The sequence below is a fragment of the Nicotiana tabacum genome, chromosome 1 (genome assembly GCF_000715075.1).
Source record: "Nicotiana tabacum cultivar K326 chromosome 1, ASM71507v2, whole genome shotgun sequence".
NCBI classification, from domain to species: Eukaryota; Viridiplantae; Streptophyta; class Magnoliopsida; order Solanales; family Solanaceae; genus Nicotiana; species Nicotiana tabacum.
This window is the reverse complement of record NC_134080.1, coordinates 16,471,634-16,498,616: the sequence shown is the minus strand read 5'-3', so window position 1 is coordinate 16,498,616 and position 26,983 is coordinate 16,471,634. Positions and strand designations below refer to the sequence as shown.

Here is a 26,983-nt window from a genome sequence, read left to right as displayed (position 1 = left end):
GAGCAAAAGACATTGTCATGCAGGTGCACATAACAGGACAGAAGAAATGTAAATGGACACCAATATTGAGTACACTAAATAGTTATCCTAATTGTAATTCATAGCAAGTAGGATAGGAAAAAGACCCATGAGCATTATGGGATCTTAGTAAGCAACCTTGGTGTATAGGTTTTTGTTTATTGGTTTCAGTCATGAGACCTGATACTAGAGTCCAAAGTACAGGTGATGTAAATTGAAAAACTGGTTGAAATAAATTTTTCTTTCGACCAAAAAAAACATAGAATGGTGTTAATATATTTATTTTCTTTGTAATCTCAAACATCAGTTTTTTAATCTTGTTTTAATTGAATTTATATTTAAAATGACATAAAATCACAAGTCAAAATCTTTTACAGTTAAGAATATTAATGAAGTATCTAAAAATCCTAGTTAAATAATTGTTTGATTTTTCAAATAGAATGGTGTCAAACAATTTGAGATAGAAGTGTAGTATAAATTTTTTTCAATCAATTTTGAAAAAAGTATGGAAGTTTAGAATGAAAGAATACACATTTTTTAGTCACGTCTCTAAGTTTGAATGCGTCTAATATCTATATATTACACTTGTTTTAGGAGTTAGAAAGAAACATTCAAATAAATCAAATTTTATGTCGTTTGATTCTTTTTTGTATATCTTTTTCAAGTCAAACTTGTAAAAGACAATAATCTGAAACAGAAAGGAGTAATAACGGGTATTAGGTGTGGGCACAGTGATCCATAAAGTAAAAGAATTTCAGATTTTGGATTGTTCAATTGCTCCATTCTATATTTATGCAATTAAAAAGAAAAAAAAATCATTTTGGTCCATTCTGTTCTTGTACAGTTATATACACACAGCTACATCCAACATTAAATAGTTTAATGATAGGTACAACTACTCTAGGAACATTTTGCATTAATAATGACAAAAGAAAGAAACTTAAGAAAAAAAACAGAAGTGGACCCTTTTCTTTGGAGCTCTTTCACAAAACTTTATAATAGGGACATTAAACTTAGGGGTGTATATGGACCGGGTTGGTTCGGTTTTTATCAAGATCAAACCAAACCAATTATATCGGTTTGGATTAGTTCGATTTTGTCGGATTTTTTGAATTTTCGGGTTTTTTGTTACATGAATATTATTTCAATCTTACTTTATTAAAACTATAGATAAAGCTTTGATAAGTGAATATATGTTTAGTAAATATGGAAAAAATTGACTAACATATGATCTATTAAAATATTCTAATGGGAGAATTTTTTAGTAACACATGATAGTTATTTTCTTAGTCGCCTAACAATAATTTTTCGTTAATTTACGCTTTCAAGGTTAATACATGAGAGGATCCCAAATATTTCTACATTTTTCTAAAGAAAAATCACTATAAAGTCTTAAAAATATAAATAAAATTTATATATTTATATGTCGGTTTGGTTCGAATTTTTTTACTCAATACCAAACCTAGTCGGATTTTTTAATCGGTCTGGTTTGGTTTTTCGGTTTGGTGCGATTTTCCGATTCGGTTTGAACACCCCTAATTAAACCCCTTGACCTAATTATAGGAGAAGTAACTGCTATTTTGGTCCCCTAACTAAGTAGGCTTTTGAACATAAAAATTGTGAGATTTGAAAGAAAAAAAAAGTAATTTTTGAATTTGAGTTGAAAAAGGATATTTGAAAATTGGAATTCTGCTTGGACATGCATTTTAGTTAATAAAATATTGCATTTTTGTAAGAGAAAAACATTGTTTACTTGAAAAATAGGTAAAAATCGGTTTTTAAAATTTATAACTCATCTCCAAAAAAATTTAAAATTCATCTTCAAAAATTCAGTTAAATATATAACTAAATGCTGATTTGAAAATATTATTTGGAAAAAAGAAAAAAAATTTATGTCCAAACGGCTCATAAAATCTCTTCTCAGAATGAATTTTCTTATCTATCTATATTATATTAAAAAGGATAGTAGTATGCATTGTGGTTAAGCCAAGTGACAAGCTAAAATGAAGTCACTTGACAATTTTAAGACAACATTAATAATTAGAAATTATATATAGAAACATAATTAATGGAGGTAGTTTAATGGATCTTATACATAATCTAAATAGATCTAGACAAATCTAATCTATATATCTATATTTAAATTTATATGTATATCTGTATCAATATCTATATCTATATTTATATCTATATATTGATCCACTCATAGATTTTCTTCTATGTTAGCTAGAAATATGGAGGTAAAAAATTAATTAAAAACTATAATAGAAAAAAATATATATAAAGACGTAAATTGAGATAACCTATGACTATTTATACTTTGGAGTAAGTTAAAATATAAAATAAAACTAAAAATTACTTAAGATATTAAAGATTTATTGAGTTTAAAAACTAAATAAATTCAAGCAGCAAAATAAGATCTTACATAAAGTATACAAATTAATTATAAGGTAAGAGAAAAATTAAATAATCAGCAAAAGATATTTTAATAACAAGAAAAATAAATTCATATTAATATTGATAAATCGTGCAAACGAATATTTTATACGTAAATATTACTACAACATTTAGATATAATGTGTTCAAACAATTAAGAAAATATTTTTCTATGATTAATATTTGAATTGAGTTTAGTTAGTTTAAGTTTGAAAGCATACCATAATTTTTTGAAAATATGGTCCAATTAAGAAAATATAATGATAAAAATTATTTGAATTTGAGATGAGAAAATATTTTAATTTTTATCTATATTATATTAGAATGAGTGTGGTAAAAATAGATATTAAATTCCAACAGGCTAATAAATATTCACATGACAATATAATAATATTAGGTATTGAATAATATAAAATTAATAATAAAGAATAAATAAAAAAACTAAGAGTTTTTATCATAGGAAAAAGTGTAAAACTTATTTAAATTTGAGATGAGAAAGTTTTTTATATTATGAAAAGAAAAGTCATAATATAAGTCCACATAACTCAAGTCTAATAGTAAAATCAAAAACCAAAAATATTGAACAATAAAAACAAATTAGAGATAATGTAAGGACATTTATAAATCATAAGTTTAGAAAATAAAATAAAGTAAATATACAATACTTAAAAATATTATTAAATTTTAAATAATTTAAAATTTTCGAGCAATATTTTTGAAATAAAATAAATATTTATTTTATAATTAAAAAATTATATATTTATCTTATATTATTAAAGAAAAGTAGTTGAGAATGATATTAAATAAAGTTACGAGTTAATGAAAAGCCACATAAAACGTAATAGACTATATATTAGATTAAAAAAAATAGGAAAATTATGTTAACTTATTAGAAATTTACTATTAGAAATGAAAAGAAAAGACTATCTGAATTTGAGATTAGAAAGTTCTTAAAACTACGATGTGAATGCTCAAATTATGAATATACCACGAAATTGAAGTCTTATTTATGAAAAATAAAATAATAATAAAAAATAAAATTTTAAATTATAAAATAAATTTCTAATATAGGTAATTTTACAAAAAATAAATTTGTATCTTAAAACTAAAAAATAAAAAAAAATTATGTAAAGAAGTAAAATGACAGTGAAAAATATTACTACAACATTTAAATATAATATGTTCAAACAATTAAGAAAATATTTTTCTGTGATTAATATATGAATCGAGTGCAGTTAGTTTGAGTTTGAATGCATAGCATAATTATTTGAAAATGCGGTCCAGTTTAGAAAATAAAATGATAAGAATTATTTGAGTTTGAGATGAGATTGTTTTTTGAAAATATTACGTAAAGAATTAAAATGACAGTAAAAATATTATTACAATATTTAAAAATAATGTGATCAAGAAATTAAGAAATTTTTTTCTCTGATTAGATAAATTTTTAAAAATACAAAATAAATTTCTAATATTGGTAATCTTAATAATGAAAATTAAAAATTAAATTTTATCTTATAGCTAAAAAATAACAAAAATTTAACTGCATCTAATACAAAATTAATTATAAGAGAACTCAATACATTTGGAACATGATAATCAAATAACTTATGTATTAATATTTTATACTTATGATTAATATCTGAATCAAGTGCAGTTAGTTTGAGTTTGAATGCATAGCATAATTTTTTGAAAATGTGGTCCAGTTTAGAAAATAAAATGATAAGAATTATTTGAGTTTGAGATGAATTTATTTTTTAAAAAAAATATTACGTAAAGAATTAAAATGATAGTAAAAATATTATTACAATATTTAGAAATAAATGTGTTCATAAAATTAAGAATTTTTTTTTCTATGATTAAATAAATATTTAAAAATACAAAATAAATTTCTAATATTGGTAAAATTAATAATGAAAATTAAAATTAAATTTTATCTTATAGCTAAAAAAGAAAGAAAATTTAACTGCATCTAATACAAAATTAATTATAAAAGAACTCAATACTTTTGGAACATGATAATCAAATAACTTATGTATTAATATTTTAGACTAATTAAAAGTTACAATTTAAAACAAAATATGACATTATTTTGGTTATAGGTAAAATATTAATATAAAGCTAATTAACATTTATAGTAGGGAAGAGAATGTATATTAAAAAGAAAATAGAGGTAGTGTGAGGATACTTATACTTTAAATTAATTTTAATATAGATAAAATAAAATAATTATTTATATTTAAAAATATTACTGAGAAATTTAAATGATTAAAATATTATGAATAGAGGATAAAAGCATAAAAATATATCAAATCTCGAGAATAAAATATTATTTTTATCACATAATATTAAAAGAATAATAAGCAAGACATTAATTTAATTATAAGCTAATAAAAAGTTATATGATAGGATAATAATATGAAATATTAAATAATACAATAACTATAAGAAAAGAACAAAAAAAAAGAATTTACGTAAAAATGATGTGATGAATAAGACATATTTGACTTCCTGATAAAAATAAAGTGATTGTAAGAATTTTGTAAAAATAATATGATCTAATGTGCTCGAACAAGACAGATCACAATATGACATATTTAGTATTCTTTAATATCGACAACGAAACGAAATGCAAGTACTAAAATCAAGGGGTTAGGTTGCTACAAATATATGTTAAAAAGATCGGTTGTCTACTACGGGATTTGATCAATAATTTCATATCCTACTTCATAATTAAATTCTCATGTTATATAATTTTTATCTGAGATATATATATTTTAAGATTATTTGTATATGATTCAAACAACATACATTGCAATTTGAAATGATTTGTATATTATAAAAAAAGAAATCTATATTATATTTAAAGGAGAGTAGTGAAACATGTGATTAAGCAAGTGGCAAGCTAAAATGAAGCCATTTGACAATTTTAAGACAACATAAAAAATTTGAAATTATAAATGGAAAAATATTTAATGAAAGTACTAGTCCAAGATTTTTTGTAAATTGAATTTCATTCTTTAATTAATCAAAGACAATTATTTTAACATTTAAACAAAAAATGTTCTCTTTTCGAGAATCAGTTGGACGTACACAAAGAGGGATGCAACTTTCATTAAGCAAACAAATATATTATAGTTATAGGTATCTTTACTAAAATTTATGTATAATTCAGTTATGGTACGTATCCTCTTTTGAGAAAGAACCAATTAAAATTTCGTTTTGTATCTTACACATTAATTTTAAGTTGAAATAATAATTCTATATTTAGTACAAGCTTTGTATCTGACCTTATTTGCAAACAATATACATTAAAATAGGTATCATATACATTACTATAAGTATTTTTAATTAAATTTTGTGTATAATTTATTCTTTTTTAAACTAAAAATGTTCTCTTTTTGAGAATATGTTGGACGTACACAAAGAGGGATGCAATTTTCATTAAGCAAACAAATATATTATAGCTATAGGTATCTTTACTTAAATTTGTGTATAATTTAATTATGGTACATATCCTTTTTTGAGAAAGAATCAATTAAAATTTCTTTTTTGTATCTTACACATTAATTATAAGTTGAAATAATAATTCTATATTTAGTACAAGCTTTGTATCTCACCTTATTTGCAAAAAATATGTACATTAATATAGGTATCATATACATTATTATTGGTATCTTTAATTAAATTTTGTGTATAATTCAGTTATGGTAGGTATTCTTTTTAAGAAAGAAATAATTAAATGAACATTTTTTATTTATGAGTTTTGGTTTCTTTAATTAAATATTGTGTATAATTCAATTATGGTAGGTATTCTTTTTGAGAAAGAATCAACTAAAATTTCGTTTTGTATCTTACACATTAATTTTAAGTTGAAATAATAATTCTATATTTAGTACAAGCTTTGTATCTGATCTTATTTGCGAATAATATACATTATTATAGATATCTTTAATTAATTTTTGTGTATAATTCAGTTATGGTAGGTATTCTTTTAAGAAATAAATAATTAAATAAATATTTTGTATCTATATTATATTAAAAGGAGAGTAGTTTGCAATCTTCTATATTATATTAAAAGGAGAGTAGTTTGCAATGTGGTTAAGCCAAGTGGCAAGCTAAAATGAAGTCACTTGGCAATTTTAAGACAACATAAAAAATTTGGATTATAAATGAAAAAATATTTAATGAAAGTAGTAGTCCAAGATTTTATGTAAATTGAATTTCATTCTTTAATTAATCAAAGCCAATTATTTTAACATTTAAACAAAAAAAATTCTCTTTTTGAGAATCTGTTGGACGTACACAAAGAGGGATGCAACTTTCATTAAGCAAACGAATATATTATAGCTATAGGTATCTTTACTTAAATTTATGTATAATTCAGTTATGGTACGTATCCTTTTTTGAGAAAGAACCAATTAAAATTTCGTTTTGGATCTTACACATTAATTTTAAGTTGAAATAATAATTCTATATTTAGTACAAGCTTTGTATCTGACCTTATTTGCAAATAATATACATTAAAATAGGTATCATATACATTACTATAAGTATTTTTAATTAAATTTTGTGTATAATTTATTCTTTTTTAAACTAAAAATGTTCTCTTTTTGAGAATATGTTGGACGTACACAAAGAGGGATGCAATTTTCATTAAGCAAACAAATATATTATAGCTATAGGTATCTTTACTTAAATTTGTGTATAATTCAATTATGGTAGGTATCCTTTTTCGAGAAAGAATCAATTAAAATTTCTTTTTTGTATCTTACACATTAATTATAAGTTGAAATAATAATTCTATATTTAGTACAAGCTTTGTATCTGACTTTATTTGCGAACAATATGTACATTAATATGGGTATTATATACATTATTATTGGTATCTTTAATTAAATTTTGTGTATAATTCAGTTATGGTAGGTATTCTTTTTAAAAAAGAAATAATTAAATGAACATTTTTTATTTATGAGTTTTGGTTTCTTTAATTAAATATTGTGTATAATTCAATTATGGTAGGTATTCTTTTTAAGAAAAAATCAATTAAAATTTCGTTTTGTATCTTACACATTAATTTTAAGTTGAAATAATAATTCTATATTTAGTACAAGCTTTGTATCTGACCTTATTTGCTAATAATATACATTATTATAGGTATCTTTAATTAAATTTTGTGTATAATTCAGTTTATGTAGGTATTCTTTTTTAAGAAAGAAATAATTAAATAAATATTTTGTATCTTACATTTATATTATATTAAAGGAAATAGTATTAAAAAAACGAACAGGAGGACAAAGGAAAAAGACAAGAAAAATTAAGGTTTGGTGGTTAATAAATTTTAAATAACCACAAAAAAAAAGTTGAAATTTAAAAAATGCCAAAAGCTAAAAACTGAAAGATTCGTATCATTTCTTCAGAACTCACACATACATATTGATTTACCCATGCCTTTTTTAAATATTAGGATTTCATATACATAAAAATTGATTTACTATGATAGTCTTTCCTTACAAAATCTTTATTTAAGCAACTTTTCTTTAGGGTTGGCTTCTCTACATTGCTTAGGGTTTAGCTTCCACACAAACTTCTGCAGGGCTCCAAACTATAAATATATCAGCGAAATATCAATGTCCAAAATGAGTTAGAATTTGAAGGTTCGTGTTGTTAGATTATGGCGCATTCAAGACCGCGAGAAACCAGAAAATACTAATTCAATTAAATTAATTATTCAAGATGAAAAAGTGCATATTCTTTTACATGTTGTTATTTTTTTCGAGTTGTGATGTATTTTTTCAACTTATGCACCTTACTAACTTAAATTTCTTTCCACATTTTTTATTTTAGGGAGATCGAATTCATGCAACTATTGGAAGAGATGTTATGCATATTTTCAAAATAAAAATACATGAAATGAGATTGTACGTTATGAAAAATTTTGTGGTTGGACCAAACAATCTGAAATTAAGACCTGCAAGCATAAATTGAAACTGAAAATTATAGGGGTTTCATCAATTTTTGATATTGGGAACATATTGAGTTCCCAGTTGGTATTCTATTGTTTATATCAATATGAAATATATTATTATTGTTTAAGTTCTCACCTCAGCATAATCAACCCTTCCACTGACTTCATCTATGGTTTGAATAGCTGAATTTATCAACACTCCGCAGTTGACCTGTCCTTTTTCTACCTCAACGTTGGTTTTAGATAGTGTTAGGCTAATAGACAAAGCTTGTGGAATAGTAGAAAGAGTAAAAAAGTTTCAATTACCACAAATGCGAGACAATAATAAAGAGAGAGCCTTAGCAGGAAATTAGTTTTTGCATATGCATTGCCACATACATTTTGATTCTGAATAAGCTAATGTTTGACATAATATATTGCCTCAATATAGAGGACAACTTTTGGAAAATGCACTGCAATATATCATGAGCATTTGCTACAAAAATGTTCCCTTAAGCACTTGCTTCATATCAAGCAAATTGTATAGTATCATTATTTTTCGTGGAACATTCATATCAAACAAGTTGTATAGTATCATTATTTTGTATGGAACATTTATTAGGAGATTGAATGAAAGTTTTACTGGAGTCTTAAAATGTTTTTAATAATTGATTATAAAGATGGTATTAACACTAACATATTAAAAACTTTACGGTGTAGATCGTATTTTTAATTATCCGCATATCACAAAGGGTACTAATACTAGTGATCACTAAAGGCCTATGTTATCAAAATGTCCAGAAGAATCATTAATCATTTGCATCTTCTACTGTTTAATAAAAAGCCATTGAAAAAACATTTAGGAGTTCCTTTTTTTTTCAATCTTCATCTTCTTTAGCATCCTGATCTCCGGAAGCGAATTTGTAATTGAAATTGATTTAGAATATATATATATATATATATATATATATATATATATATTTATTTTTATTTTTTGCATATTTACGCATTGGGCAAGTAGCAAGCAATATGTAACAGTCTTTCTCTCTCCACAAAATATGGATAAGGTTTGCGTACACATTATCTTCTATATACCCATCACATGGAATTACATTGAATATATTTGTTGTAAACCCGGCTTAGATCCGACTCTGGTTGCTTCATTCCATCAGAAAACAATCTTTGGACCATTTCTGGCGCCAGAAATTTAGTTACTTTTGTGGTTATACGTCAACGAAGATTTTAATTGATCTTGGTGATATATTGTTGGGTCAATGATTCCTAAGAGGGATTTTCACAACAGTGGGGTGGTTTAAGATTTTGTGAATTTTTTTTATGCAAAAGTTGACTCATTTATTTACTGTCCAAGTACATTATATCTCTTGTGACCTTCTATAACTCAATAATAGAACAAATAAAATGAACCATAAGATAAGAAGAAAATTAGGAAATGGCACATAAAGATGTTAAACTAGTTTCATAAAGAAATTTACTTACTACTCTCTCCCTCTACAATAAGTGACTAATTTGCCTTTTTATTTGGTCCAAAATAAGTGTCCATATATATAATCAAGAAAAAATTCAATTTGTTTTTCCAAAATTATCCTTATGTACGTATCCCTAAAAAGTATTTTACTCCTTACATTAACTATGCTACAACATTTAATTAAGGGTAGTTTAGTCACAATAACTATTTTTATCTAGAATTTATCATCATCCATGCATCAGCCCGATGCACTAAAGCTCCCGCTATGTGCGGGATCCGGGGAAGGGCCAGACTACAAGGGTCTATTGTACGCAGCCTTACCCTGCATTTCTACAAGAGGCTGTTTCTAAGGCTTGAACTCGTGACCTCCTGGTCACATGGCAACAATTTTACCAATTACGTCAAGACTCCGTATTTTCTTAATGGGTGTCCACAAGGCAAATTGGTCACTTATTATTAAACCAGAAGAGTAATAAATATCCTTTCTTCCTCTATGTTTTCTTGATTTTATTAACATTTTATACACTTTAATGACCAAATTCTTGTCAGACAGATTGCATTAATCTTGACTAACCACAATAACTGCAAACCCCACCCCTGCAAAAAGGGTGAAAGAAGGAAAAAAATAACTTTGAAAGACTCATTCAATTCAACCTTCATTTCTTTCTTTCTTTTCATTTCATTCATCTTTAGGTACCTTTCTATAAGGAAAGAGTGTGGTGTGTAGTGATGGTAACGGTGCCTTGGTTGGTGAATGGAATAAATGCTTCTGTTCTTAAATCTCTTGTATTGGTAACAGACCCTACATATGATGCATACTCCACTGTAGTGATAGTGAAGTCTCCAAAACCAGACATATTGGCTTCTCCTTTTGTTTGTTATCACTAAAAACAATTAGCCAAATATACTTAAAACTCAACCTACATTTCATCAAAAAATTTGGTGAAAGTAAGAAGAGAGTCACCAGTTTCTGAATGAGTATGCTTTTATTATATGTAGACTCTATAAAGTTGTTTTTTGTGATCTATAAAATACAGGTTCGAGTCGTAAAATCAATCACTAATATTTGTATTAGAATATGCTGTCTACATGACAGCCTCTTGGGATGCGGCCTTTTCCTAAACCTTGCATGAATACGTGATGTTTCGTGCACTGAGGTACATTTTTATATGTGTTATATACTTTATTTATAAGTATATATAATTCGAGCCAAAAGTAAAAGTTTGGTACCACCATGGGTTGTGGTGGAGACCGGAGTGGTAAGTACTTCTTCATCTTTAACTATTGGTCTCGAGTTTGAGCCCCTGGTATAGAGTCACCTTTGTTAAGGAGCGATTTACCCCATATGAAATTTTCCTGCGCAAATTCAATTTAATCGGGTTCCAATGTAGATAACAAATAACGGGGTGGGAAACCAAAAAAGAAGTTCGGTTGAATTATGATAAGTAAACGGGGAAGGAGGAAGGTGACCACGTGGAGACAACCGTCAAATATGTGCAGACTTTTGTTTAAGAAAAGAAATTAAGTAGTTTCTCTATTAAACTAACAGACCAATCTTCTTTTCCAGCCAAGCCAGGCATTTTCTATTTGCATTCCACTAGTTTAGTATTACCCATTCTGCTCTCTCTATGCATGTCATTGCCAGCCAGCTTAACAGCAAACTCCAAATTTTCCTTCCTTTTTTTCTCTCCTCTCTTTCTTAGCCCACTTTCTTGAAATCTTCATTTTTCTTGAAATTCAGCAAATTATAGAATTTAGGGTTAGTGACACCAAGTCCAACACCAACCCATATATACAAAATACCCAAAGTTTATAACTTTATTGTTTCCTCCAAGAAAAGAGTACTAAATCACAGAAATTTAAGCTATGCCCATAAATGCACTTTAATTTCTTTCTTGTTTTAAGCAGATACTAAGCATTGAAAAATGTTCCTGTTTAGTCAAGATTTAAATCTTGTATTTTTAATAGTTGGACCCCATTTGAGAATAGGCAAAAGGGTGTCTGAAGAAGTAGAGATCAAGAAGTTTCAAGACTGGATCCAGCAATGATAATGCTGGAGTGTTTGTGCTGGGGAACATGAAAAAATTAGGTACATTTGTTCATTGTCTTGTTGTTGTTTGGTGTTTTTGTTTGCTTGAGTTGGAATTGGTCTCCCCATTAACTGAAAAAGAGATCTTGCTTCAATTCAAGGGTAACATTTCTACTGACCCTTACAATAGTTTAGCTTCTTGGAATCCTAGTGGTAGCCCTTGCCTTGACTTTAGTGGTGTTTTCTGCAATTCTGCTGGAAATGTGGTGAAGATTGTGTTGTGGAACACTAGTCTTGGTGGTGTTCTTTCCTCTGCCTTAGCAGAACTTAAGTCTTTGCGAATCCTCACTTTGTTTGGGAACCAATTCACTGGCAATATTCCTGTAGAGTATAGTGGAATTGATTCATTATGGAAGATTAATGTAAGCTCCAATGCTTTATCTGGTTCAATTCCTGAATTTCTTGGGGATTTGCCTAATATAAGATTCCTTGATTTGTCAAGAAATGTGTACAGTGGTGACATTCCTGTGGCTTTGTTTATGAATTGTTACAAAACAAGGTTCATTTCCTTGTCTCATAACAATCTTTCAGGTCCAATTCCAGCATCAATTGGAAACTGTCAGAATCTTGAAGGGATAGACTTGTCTTTTAATAGTCTTAGTGGAAGTTTACCTTCACAAATTTGTGATATTCCAGGGCTAGTTTATTTGTCTGTGAGGAGCAATGCTCTAACAGGAAATGTTCAAGAGCAGGTTTCAACATGTCAAAGATTGGAGCTTTTGGATCTTGGTAGCAATAAGTTCTCTGGTTTGGCTCCTTTTGGGGCACTTGAATTGGTGAATCTTACATATTTCAATGTTTCAAGTAATGGTTTTGAGGGGGAGATAGTTAACTCTAGCACTTGTAGCCAGAGACTGGAAGTGTTGGATGTTTCAAGGAATAATTTTTTGGGTGAAATTCCCTTGAGCATCTCGAAATGCAGCGCCCTCAAGTACTTGGACATGGCAAATAATAGGATTAATGGAACTATACCTACTGAGCTTGCGGATTTGAAAAGCCTTTCTCTTATTCGATTGGGTAATAATTCACTAGGGGGAACAATTCCAGCCGAGCTTGGTAGTATCGAATGGCTTGCAGTTTTGGACCTGCATAATCTCACCCTATTTGGTGAAATCCCATATGACATTAGCAACTGCAAGCTTCTTCTTGAACTGTGAGTTAATTACCATCTCAAGTTTAATGTTTTTGTTAATGTTAACGTTGTTTTAAACTGGAATTGAACTGTCTACAATTTGCTGCAGGGATCTTTCTGGGAACCTTTTAGAAGGAGAAATACCACAGAATCTATACAACTTGTCAAACCTTGTATATCTTGACTTACATCATAACCAATTGAATGGAAGTATTCCATCAACCATTGGAAATTTGTCTAACTTGCACTTTTTGGATTTATCAGAAAATGTGCTGTCCGGATCAATCCCTGTTGCTCTTGAGAATCTGCATAATTTAACTCATTTTAATGTATCTTACAACCTTCTATCTGGTGCTATACCCTCAATTGAGAGCATCCAGCAGTTTGGACCCTCGGCTTTTTTTCATAACAGTGGTCTTTGTGGTGCTCCTTTAGATGTTTCATGTTCTCCCAGTGGCGTTGCTCCTGCAAAAGGGAAACCAAGATTGAGTGCCTCGGCTATTGTTGCTATTGTCGCTGCTGCAGTAATCCTTACGGGCGTTTGTGTGATAACCATCATTAATATGAAAGCTAGGCGGAGGAGGAGAAGAGCAGACGAGACAATAATTGTAGAGAGCACGCCACTGGCTTCTACAGATTCAAATGTCATTATAGGAAAGTTGGTTCTTTTCAGCAAGACTTTGCCTTCAAAATATGAGGACTGGGAAGCTGGCACAAAAGCTTTGCTAGACAAGGAGTCTTTGATTGGTGGAGGAACAATTGGATCGGTTTACAGAACTTCCTTTGAAGGTGGTGTATCACTTGCAGTGAAGAAGCTCGAGACATTGGGCCGAATCAGAAATCAAGATGAATTTGAGCATGAAATTGGGCGGTTAGGGACACTTCAGCACCCAAATCTTGTTGCTTTACAAGGATACTACTGGTCCTCTAGTATGCAGTTAATATTATCCGAGTTTGTTCCGAATGGAAACCTGTACGATAATTTACATGGACTTAGTTATCCTAGAACCAGCACTGGTGCTGGTAATCCAGAACTGAATTGGCCGAGAAGGTTTCAGATAGCTGTAGGGACAGCTCGAGCACTCGCATATCTTCACCATGACTGCAAACCTCCCGTCCTTCATCTTAACGTTAAGTCCACTAATATACTCCTGGACATGAACTATGAAGCCAAACTGACTGATTATGGTCTTGGTAAGTTCCTTCCCTTGCTGGATAACTATGGACTAACCAAGTTCCACAATGCAGTTGGTTATGTTGCACCAGAGTTGGCGCAAAGTCTGAGACTAAGCGATAAATGTGACGTTTACAGTTTTGGGGTAATTCTGCTGGAGCTGGTCACTGGAAGGAAACCAGTGGAGAGCCCAGTAGCAAATGAGGTGGTGGTTTTGTGTGAATATGTTAGAGGCCTGATAGAAAGAGGTGCTGCTTCGGACTGTTTCGATAGAAGTTTGAGGGGCTTTGCAGAAAGTGAGCTGATTCAGGTAATGAAGCTAGGCTTGATTTGTACTTCTGAAATGCCTTCAAGGAGACCTAGCATGGCTGAGGTAGTGCAAGTTCTTGAGTCCATCAGGAATGGCTTGGGATCATAGTGAAGAATCAGTAGAGCCCTTGGACTATTTGAAATGGGAACTGTTCATAGAATGAGGGAGAAGCAGTCTAGCTGGGATTTCATTTTGTGTTTCAACAGGTTAAGGGCCTTAAGGCAGAGCCTGTTATGATTTCTTCTCATGAGATTGGGTGAGGAAATCAGAAAGGGTCCCAAATAAGAGAGGCACACAGACCAATTAATCGTATCGGTCATATTCTTGAATTTGGAACAGGAGTAATTAAGAAGTGGCTGCTTTTGGTACAAAGAGAAAATTCTTTTGTATTTGATTTGTGATTCTTTTAATCAATTGATCATTGTAAGTTTACAATAAAGCCATTCTTTTCCTGTAAGTTGCCAAGTCATTTTGATATCTCACATGCAGGTTGATAACTACTTTTTAGAACCATATGATCTTGTAATCCATTTACTTTTACCAATTAATTAATAAATAAAATAGAGAGGCAAATTCCAATTGATAACCAGTCTAAGCCCAAAAGGCTCCATTGGAGCTACAATGCAGCATTAATGAGCCAGATATCAACACAAGATGAGCAATAACTTGATTCTTCAAGCTATCAAAGGAAGGAAGCATATAGCATCTTTGTCCTCTTTGACCAACTATTTTGAAGTCCAAATCAACAAACCTTCAAAGGGATGTAAGAAATCAATTCATTTCTCAAATAACAGTATCCACTACTAACACAAGAATGAATGTAAACAAATAATGAGTCGGTACATGTACCTGTAACTACAAAAAGGGGGAATAAAAAGAAAAATACGCTTTCAGACCATACTTATTGACTATGCACATTAAATTTGGAAAAGAATTTCATTTGATACCAATTTCTACATGCTATATGCTAATTCACCTATCTACAATCTCTGGAACCCCGAGGCAGGTCAAACCCCACAAAAACTTGGAGGAATGCATTTGCAAATGGCAGTGGGAGAGGACCAAGTACACAATCTGACATTTTTGGTTTTCTCTGCATTTGGCTCCCAATGCTGCATCCTGATCTCATTATCAGAACACTGCACACTAAGTTGAACCGTTCAAAGCTATCTCATGTGTGACCTCATCCCTGCCAAAGTTTTGGCTACGGTTGACTATGAGTAAAAGGTAGCAACTTAACTCAGAGACCTGCGCATCTCCAAAACTTTCTGAATACGTTGCATAACTGTGGAAATATCCTTCTCACTTAAGGTCGTAAAACATAACCTGAACCACCCAGGTTCAACGCAGTGGCAGGAAGAACCAGGAGTTACATTGATCTTAGCTACATTTAGTAGCTTATCCCAAAGCTCAATCTCCCCCTTTTCACTATATGATCGAATTAACCTGCTCATGTCAGCCCAACAGTAGAAGCCCCCGCTACTTTTGGTGCACTCAATTCCCAGCTGCTTCAATCCACTAACAAACAGAGAATACATCCTTTTGAGCCTCTCTCTATTCTTTTTGATAAATTGTTGCACAAATTTTGCATCTGATAGCATCTGAATGAGCAAATGCTGTGTTGGCACTGAAATGGATGAGAATCTTGTCAACTTTTTTGCAGCAGCTAGAACATTTTCATTGCAAGAATAGATTACCCCCACCCTGAAACCAGGAAGAGAGAGGTCCTTAGAGAGACCATAGACAATGTGGACCCTGTTCCGGTCAAAATCTTCAGAATCAATTATCTCTGCTATGCTGACAAACTCTTCACTTCCATAAGACCCAGCCAAGATTTCATTGGATATTACGTGGATGTTCTTCTCAGTTGCAAAGTCTAAGAGGTTATAAAGTGTCTCCCTAGTGAACAGATTGCCTACGGGATTTGAGGGGTTAGAAATAATAATCCCTCGTACTTTAAGACCACGTTTCTTGGCTTGATTAAGCGCTCGGTCAAGAGCATCAATACTCAAGCTAAAGTTGTCTGCACTGCGGCAAGGAACAGGTATAATCTCCACTCCAGTTCGCCATTTGACATCCCTATCAAGACTGCAGATGTTTTGAGTTCATTTTATACAATAGATAAGTAAAATGACAAAAAGATTGAAATATCTTTAAAAGGGAGAGAATACTCACTCAGGATAATATGGTGAGGGAACAAGAAATGCATTTCCAGGATCAGCTAGGCAGAAGCTCAGTATCTCAAGCGCAGGAGTTGCACCAGCGGTAAGAACCATTTGAGAGGGGCTGAAGGACACTGATTTCTCCACAGCTTGAGACATAAATCCTGCCACGGCCTGCATATGGGTGAAATTAGCAGGCAAAAAGCACAAAAATTAATTGAAAGATACTACAAGTAATGTAGAACCACACAAAACACTTAGTATTCTTTTACGAATTGATCTTCATAGTGGCTAAAGGATAATTTCATATATTACTGTTACACGATTCAAACCCACAATTTAAAAAGGTAAATCCATCAGATCATCTCCTGATCTCCCACCCACAGGATACCTGATGACAAAGGTAGCCACTCATATTTCAAAGAGGCCAAAATTGGCAGCTATCTTCAACAGGTACTGCAAAACTAGCAATAGATCCTTCGACAGGTTACAAAAAGATGAGTATCAAAGTGAACATGTATCAAGGATATAATAGAGGCGCCTATCACAGAAAAACTGAGTCCAGTATTCACTATAAAGACTTTTGAGCTTTGCTAAAAGGAAAACCATGCAGAATAAAGCAGGTTAAAGCATTCACCTATGTCTAGGAGTAGGACACAGAAATCAGGTTTTTTTAACATATCAGACTGCAAGCACATCCATTGTTTGAGTCAGGACAAACATCACCACAAACAATCATCAAATGCAGAAACAACATAAATACCTGAGCTAGATCGACAATAATTATGAATTTCCAACTAAAGTTTTACCAATGTAATGCTCAAGTAGGAGCAGAAATTTATTAACAAGAACACACAAGAAAACTCTTCCATTCCTCTGGCTATGGTTTGACGAATTGGCTGGCAATTTTCAAGTTTAAAAATATTCCTATCTTTTCTATTCTGTTATATTTTTATCCTCCTTTTACGACAACCATGGGCTCTGAAAGCTCAAGAAAGAACTCAAATATTCAGAGCCGTGTTCATTGTCCCATAGTGATGCTTGAAGTTAAAGCATGCTATCCTCCTACACATAATTGACAAACTTTTCAGAAGTTAATTCGCACTGTTAAAATAAAGCGAAGCTTATTTGTTGCCTTACCTTATGTTTTTGGTGTACATTATAAACTTAGAAAGTTCAAGACAGGACATACAATACCTTATATACAATAGGTAATTTTGGAATTGTCAAATGCCACTACGGGACTCTATACTGCTCTGGACCAATCCCGCTTCCAGGGGTTCGCGTTTAAAATTAAACCAGCAATAAAGCACACTGAACTAGTGGATGGGTGATAACTGATACAAAGTAACTGTGATACAAGCATATGGACTCTTTTTTTTTATTGTTGCATATGGACATAAATGAGCCCATCCTTGGTTACAATTAAACTAATACCACTCAAACAGGTATCTCATAGATTTAATCATATTAAGTTTTAATTCAAATTAACAAGTAATTAAAGTTCTACCAACCTTTTCAAGTAAAGTTTTTCTTCAATTTCCTTCTCTAGCTCGTATAGACGATAATCATATGAACAAATACTAATTTAATAGTCCAAGAAGAAGAATCCACAATCAAAACAGAGGATATTCAACATAAGTCAACAGTATATCAACAAACAAGTCACCGGTAGTGTGCAAGGAAAAAATTAAAAAGCTTACCACTTTCAACTCCAACAACCCATCAAATGGTTGATAAGTAGCTATTCCACTTATACTCAGATCCTGATTCATCATCCATTTTGACATATTTTCTTCCAGCCATTCTTGAATTAAATCCAATGACAACTATAACCATACAAAACAGATAAGAAAATGTCAAAAACAAACAAAAGAAAGAAATATCAACCAAAAAGTTCCTCCAGCAAGAAATGTATTGCATTGGCATTCAAGGAAAATGTTTTCTATAGAAAATGTTTTTCCATGGAAGATGTATTACTTCAACGGTATCATTTTCTCGATCAATTTCCAGTGTTTGATTGGGTATAAAAATATGTGATATATGGTAATAGTATATGACAGGTGCTGTTTGAAGCAAGTTCTGATGATATATGCAGCCTGTTTGGTTGCTTGAATTAGAGAATTAATCTCCTCAATAAGCTCAGCATAATCAATACCTTATTTGGCTGTTTGAATGAGGAGAATTAATCTCCTCATCAAATTTAGCATAACTTATACATTGTCTAGTTGTAATTTTTGCATCATCTTATAAACAATACTCGCTTAAGTTATGCACGATTATGTATAATTCTAAGCGAGGTGGAATAAGAATACATGTATTACAATGCAGTGATTAGATTATTTAAAGAGACAACGCCCTTAAAGTAAGTAGTTCTTGTATAACCATAATTCATCCTATATTACGCCCCGCATAACAATTCTTTATGTTTAATCACTGCAATCCTTCATTACTAATCACCACATAAACAATCCCGACATTACTAACCCCTACAAAACTTTGACGGGAATGCCACATTTTTCCATTTTGTCACAGTTCAAAACACCCAAGTGCTCCAAAATATTTTCAGTAAGGAAAACATTTTCCCTACTATCAAAGTATCAAACACATAAAAGTATTACTCCTACCTTGTTTTCTGCTAATCCAAGTTGAATAACACCATCTGGGTTACTTGCTTCATCATAAGGATCCTCAGAAGCTCTTTTTAATCCAATATAGTAAGGACTACTATCACTTTGTTTAGAAATAATAGAATTAGCTCTTGAAGACACTTGAGTGGGCCCAGTAGCTCCCTTAGGTGACAGTAATAAACGTGACGACTGAACTCTCTGTAACCCTCCTGAACTAGAAGACGACACTTCCGCCAAATGGCTCGACGACGGAGACCTCGCCGGAGCCGTAGATTCGCCGGTATTGTCGTCACCGGAAGAACGATTACGTTTGAGGTAGAGTTGCCAGAAGTAGAAAAGAGCACAAGGTATAACTGAACCGAAAAAAAGACCACCTCGGCCTTGTACTACTCCTTGTAAGGGTACTATTACCCTCATCGCCGCCGCCGCTCCTCCGCCGCCGCCAGTTGAAATGGTTGTTGTTGTTGTTCTTGTTGGTGAACGGTCCCGGGACCTTGTCATTGCTGTGACATAGCGAAGAGGAAGTCGTCACCTTGTCGGAATATGACGTCAGTGGACGGGTGTATTTGGAGTATCGGCGGCAGTGGTGGTGGACGGAGAGTACGAAGAGAGGTGAGTGATGGAGAAGAAATGGAGAAAATGGTGGCAGGAATTTGTTGTATTTTATCTTTTTCTCCGCCTAAATAGAATTTTTTTCCTAATTTTGGTAATAGGTTTTGCCTTTTTCTTTTTTAGAAAATTATAACAAATTAAATTTTCAAGAAGAAGTCCAATTCATAATTTTTCGCGGTAATAGGTCTATCTTGCTTCTATTGTGGAAGGGGGTGCGGCTAGTGGATGAATAAAGTTGTTGGGAATATTTTCGCCTTTTTTACAACTTTCCGTCACAAATTATTTATATTCGGTAGTCGAAAAAATATATAAAATTTATATAATTTTTATATATACATATATACAAAAAATATATATTTTTTCGATTATTATTTTGAGAGCGGCTATACAGTGTCATTTTCCCAATAATTTTGGACAAGTTACGTATTTGCCCTGTCGGCCAAATAATTTCATCCTCTAGTCAATATACAAAAAATATACACTGATTATGTGTGTGTATGTGTATTAATATATAATTTATAGTGTAATTATATATATATATATATATATATATATATATATATATATAATTACACTGTAAATTATATATTAATATACAAAACATATATATATTATCGATTATTATTTTTTAGATCGGGTATACAATGTAATTTTTCAATTTTTTCCCCTTAATCCTTGCTGGTCACTCGTATATAAGATTATTTTTTGAATTTTACTCATATAGAAGACTATTCAAAAGCAGTAATCATAAAGATTATTTGAAATAATTGTTCATTATCTTTCTTCAATCAAATGAGTAATACATACTGAGAGATTTTTTAGTATAGATAATTTCTTACAACATAAATAAAAATGTTAAAATAATATATTAATGGCTTTTGGACTTTTAAAGCAACACTTTTTAAATCGAATTTGTTTAACTAAAATAATATTAGAAAGGACGAATAAAGTAGTATAGTAGTTCTTTAGAGGTCCGTGATCAAGAAGTCACCATGTAAATATGTACACTATTTAAGAGTTTGGGAACAGGCCAAAAAGTGAGCCATCATTTTGTTTTTTAATCTAAGATGACAACATTGTGTTAATCTATAGATGATGTTTAATGAGTTGAGATCCCAAAGTAAGTCAAGAATCACCTCATCATTTGGGCATCATTCATCAACAAGCTTTTGATAGTATAGTATAATTCATTAACCACAACAACATGTCCAGTTTGTTTTCGCGAGTGAAATTTGGAAAGGGAGATGCGTACACAAACAAACTATTTTCGAAAAATATTTTCAAAACAGATTTAAAAAATATGAGGATAAAAGAAGTATTGATAGCACACTACTACTCAAATTAAAGACAAAAAAATTTCCAGCTTACTTTGTCAGCTTCTAATGTACATTGTCAACCACAAAGCTAGAAATGAATATGATACGACCCTATTGTTTCAATGGCTTTGATATGACCAAAAGATAGAGCTAGGAATATCCAAAGTCCTAAGAACCAATAATCAAAACGTACATTTGAGCCACAAATTTTTTTAATGTTTATGCGCTTTGGATCTGGGGCTTTTTGTTATCTAAGTAAAGCTCTTCTCCTGATTGTCACGTGCTACCCTCTTGTGTTTTCTTTTGAGATATTATTACTTTTACCTGAGCTAAAAATTATTTATATTTGATATCAGAAAAAGTGTTTAATTTTTGTATATAACATACATAATGTTTATGTATACAAAAAATATATAAATTTTATATATTTTATGACTATTAGTTTTACAGCGACTATACAGTATCATTTTTCCTTTTCTTTTGGCTTAACAAGGTAGATTTTTTTATTTTTTTTAGGGATCAATAATTTAAGTTATATAAATTGACCTGATAAAATAAAGATGGAACTCGACCAAGTCCACTTTATGCCATTTAGGTACAAGGTTCTAATATAAAAAATGTCCCTTTCTCTCTTACTTTTATCATTTTTAACTCAAGTTAAAGAGAAAAAGAATTCAACTAAAGTGGTTGAATCACATTGACTACAAGTATTACTAATAAAGTCATTTTATAAATTAACAACTCAATGATACTAGTAAATAACTTAAAGACAACATAATAATATAATTTAGGGGTTAAAAAAAAATTATACTATGCCTTACAAACCGAACCGGTTCAGGCGTACTACTTGTCTAAACTTTTACTATAGAATGTCCACAAGCATTCAACTTTTTCTCATTGTCTTTGTTTTAGATTCCCTTTATTTATTCTGCAGCTTGCATAAAGTTTCGTGTAGGGATAGAGCTAGATTTTTATTAAAAAATATTTGAAGAAATAACCTAAGTAGCAGCACATCCAACCACGTAAACTAAAAATAACCGGTGGAGGTATAATATAGGGAGAATTACATAATAATTCATTCCACAAGTTAACCTTGCAACCGCATGACCCAGATTTAAGTTTACAAATATGTAGCCCAATATTAGTTGGCTCAGATCCGGAAAAAACCTTCATGCCCTTCTTATTCTTACGCAATTTTTTTATGGTTTTTTGTTCTATTTCTTATCCAAGTTTATATATTCCTATCCCAGCTATAAAAATACAAAAAACAGACCTAAAATCTCTTATTCTCCAAATTCTATATAGATGAATTTGCTCCAAAGTTTCTGATTTGACAGAAAACTCAACAAGGAAAGAAAAATTTAAAAATTCATGATTTAGCAGAGAAATCAACGAAAAAATTAACTTCATATATAAATTGTTCGATAAAAGTGAGAAAAATACAAAAAATTTATTTTTCAGTTTTAACTGCATCTGTACAATAATGTATAATGACGTATAAGTTTGTATAAACTAGTATATGAAATGTTGAATAATATATACCAGTATTTCGCTGGCAAGAAAAGCAAAATCAGTGCTAATAGAAAACATAGAGAATGCGAAGTAAAAGCAAAAAGAAAAATCTAAACAAAAAGTAACCAAAAAAAAGCAAAAGAAAACTATGGCAAAATTAAAAATAGAAAACATGCAATAAAACTAAAATTACTACCGTGAAAGAGAAACTTACTTCAAAAGAAAGATCAATATTGTATAACAACATTTTCACACCCAATATACAATATTATACCTTTATTATAATTTTGTATAATATTATATAATATTGTATAATGATGTAGAACGGTGTATACAAAACTAGATTTCATCTTTAACTTCCTTCTTCAACTAGTATGATTCTCAAAACCAACGTTAATCAAACACAGTTAACCCAACACTCAAGATTCATATCATTACAAGCTTTTACAATAATTTTTAACTTAACCCTATCACGTTAGAGTTAGATTTTTCAAATATGAGTTGAACTTAAAGCTTCAAAGCTCCTTCAATGGAGTTTTTAATATGGATGCAACAAAACTTCAATTTTAAAGTTTGACACCCATAAATCGAGATTCAAATATTTGAGATCTATAAAAATTTACGAAGATTAAGCAACTTAGTAGAGAAAATGCTTTAAATCAAATTTGAGTTCTATTAATATTCAGATCTATGTGAGTGAGAAAAGAGAAAGCAAAGAGGGGCGGGTTGAGAGTATAGAGTGTGCTGGGAATGAAGAAAAACGAAAATAAAGAAACCCTAAAAGTGTGTTTGTAATAGTGGCTAAAGGTTGAAAATTTTCTTTCAGATTATGTATAACCTGAGCCAAACTAGGTAAGGACTTCAAACGTGGGCCGTTTTCGGTTGGGTTGTTAGGCCAAGTAACAAGGGGTGTAAATTATAAGAAATACACATGACTTCATACCATGACAAAAAATGGTCCATATTTTTAAGTTTTACCCGATCTAGTCCATATTGTACATATTTTGAAAGCATTAGCAAATTCAAAATTTGTGTTCTTACAACCATTGCTTCTAAAAGCTATGGAGTTAAATCAGTGTTCTCACAACCATTGCTTTCACTCTCTCTTCTTCTCACATCTTCTACATATGCTTCAAGGAGCCGTGTATTTTCTGCTTCTCCCCTCATCACATGGTTGCAATGTAAGAAAATTAAAGATTGGAAGTCTACCATTGAAGGCCATTCAAAGCTTTACTTTCGAGAATAGGATTTTTTGAGTTTGTTAGTTGTTTGGATTAGGTGTTGGTCCAATTGATTGAAAATATCAAAAGAAGTTCAAAATTTAAATTTGAAGTGATTTGGAATAGATTTGAGCAAGATTTGAGTTAAATTTTAGAAAAAACACAAGGAAGAAGACGTAGTTAGTTTTTTGTATAATTATGTATAATCTTGTATAATAGTGTATAAACACATCTTATACATTATTATATAATTTTATACAACTTTATACAAGCGTATGTAGACGAACTTCTTCCAGCTTTTCAGTTGCAATTCTTGTTCAAAACTAGTCCAAATCAACATTAAATGACTTCAAATTTTATATAGAACTTCCTTATACTATTTCTAACAAGTCTAAATAATACCCACTCTAAATTTCACATAAAATCAAATTCGGAATTTAAACCCACATATTTAATCTTATTAAAAATATAATTTTCACCACCCAAATGTATTTGGTTTGTTGAACTAATATTTGAGTCACAATTATGTCACGACCCAAACCTATGGGCCGCAACGGGCACCCGGTACCTTACTCAACCGAGTACCAACATAACATATATTTCTTATCATACTTTTATTGGCAAATAGGCCAAACGGGCCGTCATGGGCTAACCAGAATAAACATAGAGGAATACTCAAATTGGATGGCCCAACCTGATATAAAAAGTTATACATGTGACATACGGACCTATAAGGCCAACATGATCATTTGTAAACTCAAAACCTAGGCCGGCAAGGCCATACATGTCACGACACTGATTTCTCCACCATCGGGAGTCGTGATGGCGCCTACTAACGGAGCTAGGCCAGCCAAACTTTAAACATTCTCTGATAACTTCTCAACAATAACCATATACGAAAGCAATTAAATAAAAAAAACGGAAGACTTTAAGTTTATAAAACTGAAATTCAAATGCGGAAGTTTAAGACAAATCTCTACTCAAAAACTGGTGTCACTAACTCATGGACTGCTAAAGAGTGCTACAAACAAGTATGAATGGAAATACAAAATATTTGTCTCAGTACAATGAAGACAAACTAAACATGGAGAAGGACTTTGGCCTACGAACGTCAGCTAGACTACCTTGAAGTCTCTGGGCTGAAGTCAGCTCCCGATCAATACGCTACTGTTGCGGTCCTAAAGCTGCTCCGGTACCGTAATCTGTGCAAAAAGCACAGAAGTTCAGCATCAGCACAACCGACCCCAAGTGCTGGTAAGTGCCTGGCCTAAACCCGGCGAGGTAGTGACGAGGCTAGGACCAGACTCCAGATAAACCTGAGCAGATATATATTATGTTGCGGAAAATAAACAGGAATAAGCAGTTTAAAATGGAAGGGGTACATGCTTCGGGGAAACATATCAAGACCAATAAAAGAAACTTATTAAAATATGAAAGGACAACTCAATACCTACAACGATACAATAACAATACTGTTGCGGCGCGCAACCCGATCCCTTATCATTTAACATTGTTGCGGCGTGCAACCCGATCCACATATATATATAGCTGTTGCGGTGCGCAACCCGATCCAATATAATATCTGTTGCGGCATGCAATCCGATCAAATATATATATAGCAGTTGCGGCGTGCAACCCGATCCAATTCATTATCTTGTGGTAGGCATACCACCCGCTCCCATTTCATTATCTTCGATGAAAACAATCACGAACAAATCCAAATAGGGAACATAAGGAATATACTACTTCCCGGCAAGGGAGAAAAAACTATAACCAAACTTTTTACCACCTAACTACCTCAACTACATCTAGACTTGTTACAACACCTAACTACCTCAGCTATATCTAAACTTGTTACAACACCTAACTACCTCAGCTATATCTAAACTTGTTACAACACCTAACTACCTCAGCTATAACCAAACTCGTTACAACATCTACTACTTCAGCTATAACTAAACTTATTACAATACCTAACACAAAGAATCATCAACCTAAGCATCCGTAGTATCAAATAAGAACACAATGCAAGGGAACCACAACTCAACAATAGCCCGGAAAGGGTGCAACGTGATAATCTCTTCCCTTTCTCACTTTTACTTCACAACTCCCTTCACCACTCGAGCCAATACTCTAGAGTTTCAATTATCACTTATACTTTCACAATTCGTTACACAACTGGAGTCAACGCTACTCAATGTTCATAGGTCACAATTCTTTCCACAACTTTACACAACAAAAATAGAAATCTTCATCAAGGCATGAATAATACAACAAAATCATGGAAATCACAATATAAGACTCACGGTCATGCTTGTCACCAACGTATAGATACTCGTCACCTTGCATATACATCGTACTCAACAAAAAGTAAGTAACAGATATGACTCAACTCTTAATCCCTCAAGCTAAGGTTAGACCGAACACTTACCTCGAATGCTCCAATTCAAGTCTCGATTATTGCTTTACCTATCGAATTCACCACCCAACCGCTCGAATCTAGTCACAATTTGCTTGAATGCATTAATAATTACTATTGGAACTAACCCCAATGCATAAAAATAGTTTTTACAAGGTTTTTCCCAAAAAGGTCAAAAATACCCCCGGACCCACGTGGTTGAAACTCGAGGTTCGGACCAAAACCCGGTTACCCATTCTCCCACGAATCCAAATATATGTTTTGTTTTGAAATCAGACCCCAAATTGAGGTCCAACTTCTCAATTTGTAGAAAACCTAGGTTCTACCCAAAATACCCAATTTCCCCATGAAAATCTTTGATTTGAAGTTGAAATCATGTTAAAAGATGTTAAGAAGTGAAGAAATTAAGTTAGAAATCACTTACCAATGGTTTTGGAGAAGAAAAGTTGTTTGGAAAATCGCCTCTTAGGTTTTGGGTTTTTCAAGAGTGGAAAAATGACTGAAAGTCCCGAATATATATACT

The 26,983-nt window shown here is 31.3% G+C and overlaps 2 protein-coding genes across 3 annotated transcripts; one reads left to right on the top strand and one right to left on the bottom strand.

Moving 5' to 3' along the window:
- The first annotated feature begins 11,401 nt into the window (after positions 1-11,401).
- Positions 11,402-15,046, top strand: LOC107813856 (putative LRR receptor-like serine/threonine-protein kinase At1g12460). The gene is made up of 2 exons (XM_016639165.2): positions 11,402-13,126; positions 13,215-15,046. The coding sequence occupies exons 1-2, from the start codon at positions 11,961-11,963 to the stop codon at positions 14,695-14,697; spliced, it is 2,649 nt and encodes an 882-aa protein (XP_016494651.1). The 5' UTR covers positions 11,402-11,960; the 3' UTR covers positions 14,698-15,046.
- Positions 15,047-15,368: 322 nt separating this feature from the next.
- LOC107813855 (putative aminotransferase ACS12) lies at positions 15,369-20,067 on the bottom strand. Of its 2 annotated transcripts, none has more exons than XM_016639164.2 (4): positions 19,379-20,067; positions 18,455-18,580; positions 16,765-16,925; positions 15,369-16,668 (listed from the first exon to the last, which is right to left on the bottom strand). In XM_016639164.2, the coding sequence occupies exons 1-4, from the start codon at positions 19,880-19,882 to the stop codon at positions 15,825-15,827; spliced, it is 1,635 nt and encodes a 544-aa protein (XP_016494650.2). In that variant the 5' UTR covers positions 19,883-20,067; the 3' UTR covers positions 15,369-15,824. The 2 variants fall into 2 exon arrangements, with proteins under 2 accessions (XP_016494650.2, XP_016494649.2); XM_016639163.2 differs by having other exon boundaries at positions 15,369-16,677; positions 19,379-20,065.
- Positions 20,068-26,983: the final 6,916 nt, after the last annotated feature.

Excerpts from the sequence above, each read along its gene's own strand:
- LOC107813856 (XM_016639165.2), top strand. The coding sequence starts at position 11,961 with ATGAAAAAATTAGGTACATTTGTTCATTGTCTTGTTGTTGTTTGGTGT. Across the intron at positions 13,127-13,214 it reads TGCAAGCTTCTTCTTGAACT|GGATCTTTCTGGGAACCTTT; the intron begins GTGAGTTAATTA and ends AATTTGCTGCAG.
- LOC107813855 (XM_016639163.2), bottom strand. The coding sequence starts at position 19,882 with ATGACAAGGTCCCGGGACCGTTCACCAACAAGAACAACAACAACAACC. Across the intron at positions 16,926-18,454 it reads GGTTGTTGGAGTTGAAAGTG|GCCGTGGCAGGATTTATGTC; the intron begins GTAAGCTTTTTA and ends ACCCATATGCAG. Across the intron at positions 16,678-16,764 it reads CCCTCACCATATTATCCTGA|TCTTGATAGGGATGTCAAAT; the intron begins GTGAGTATTCTC and ends AAACATCTGCAG.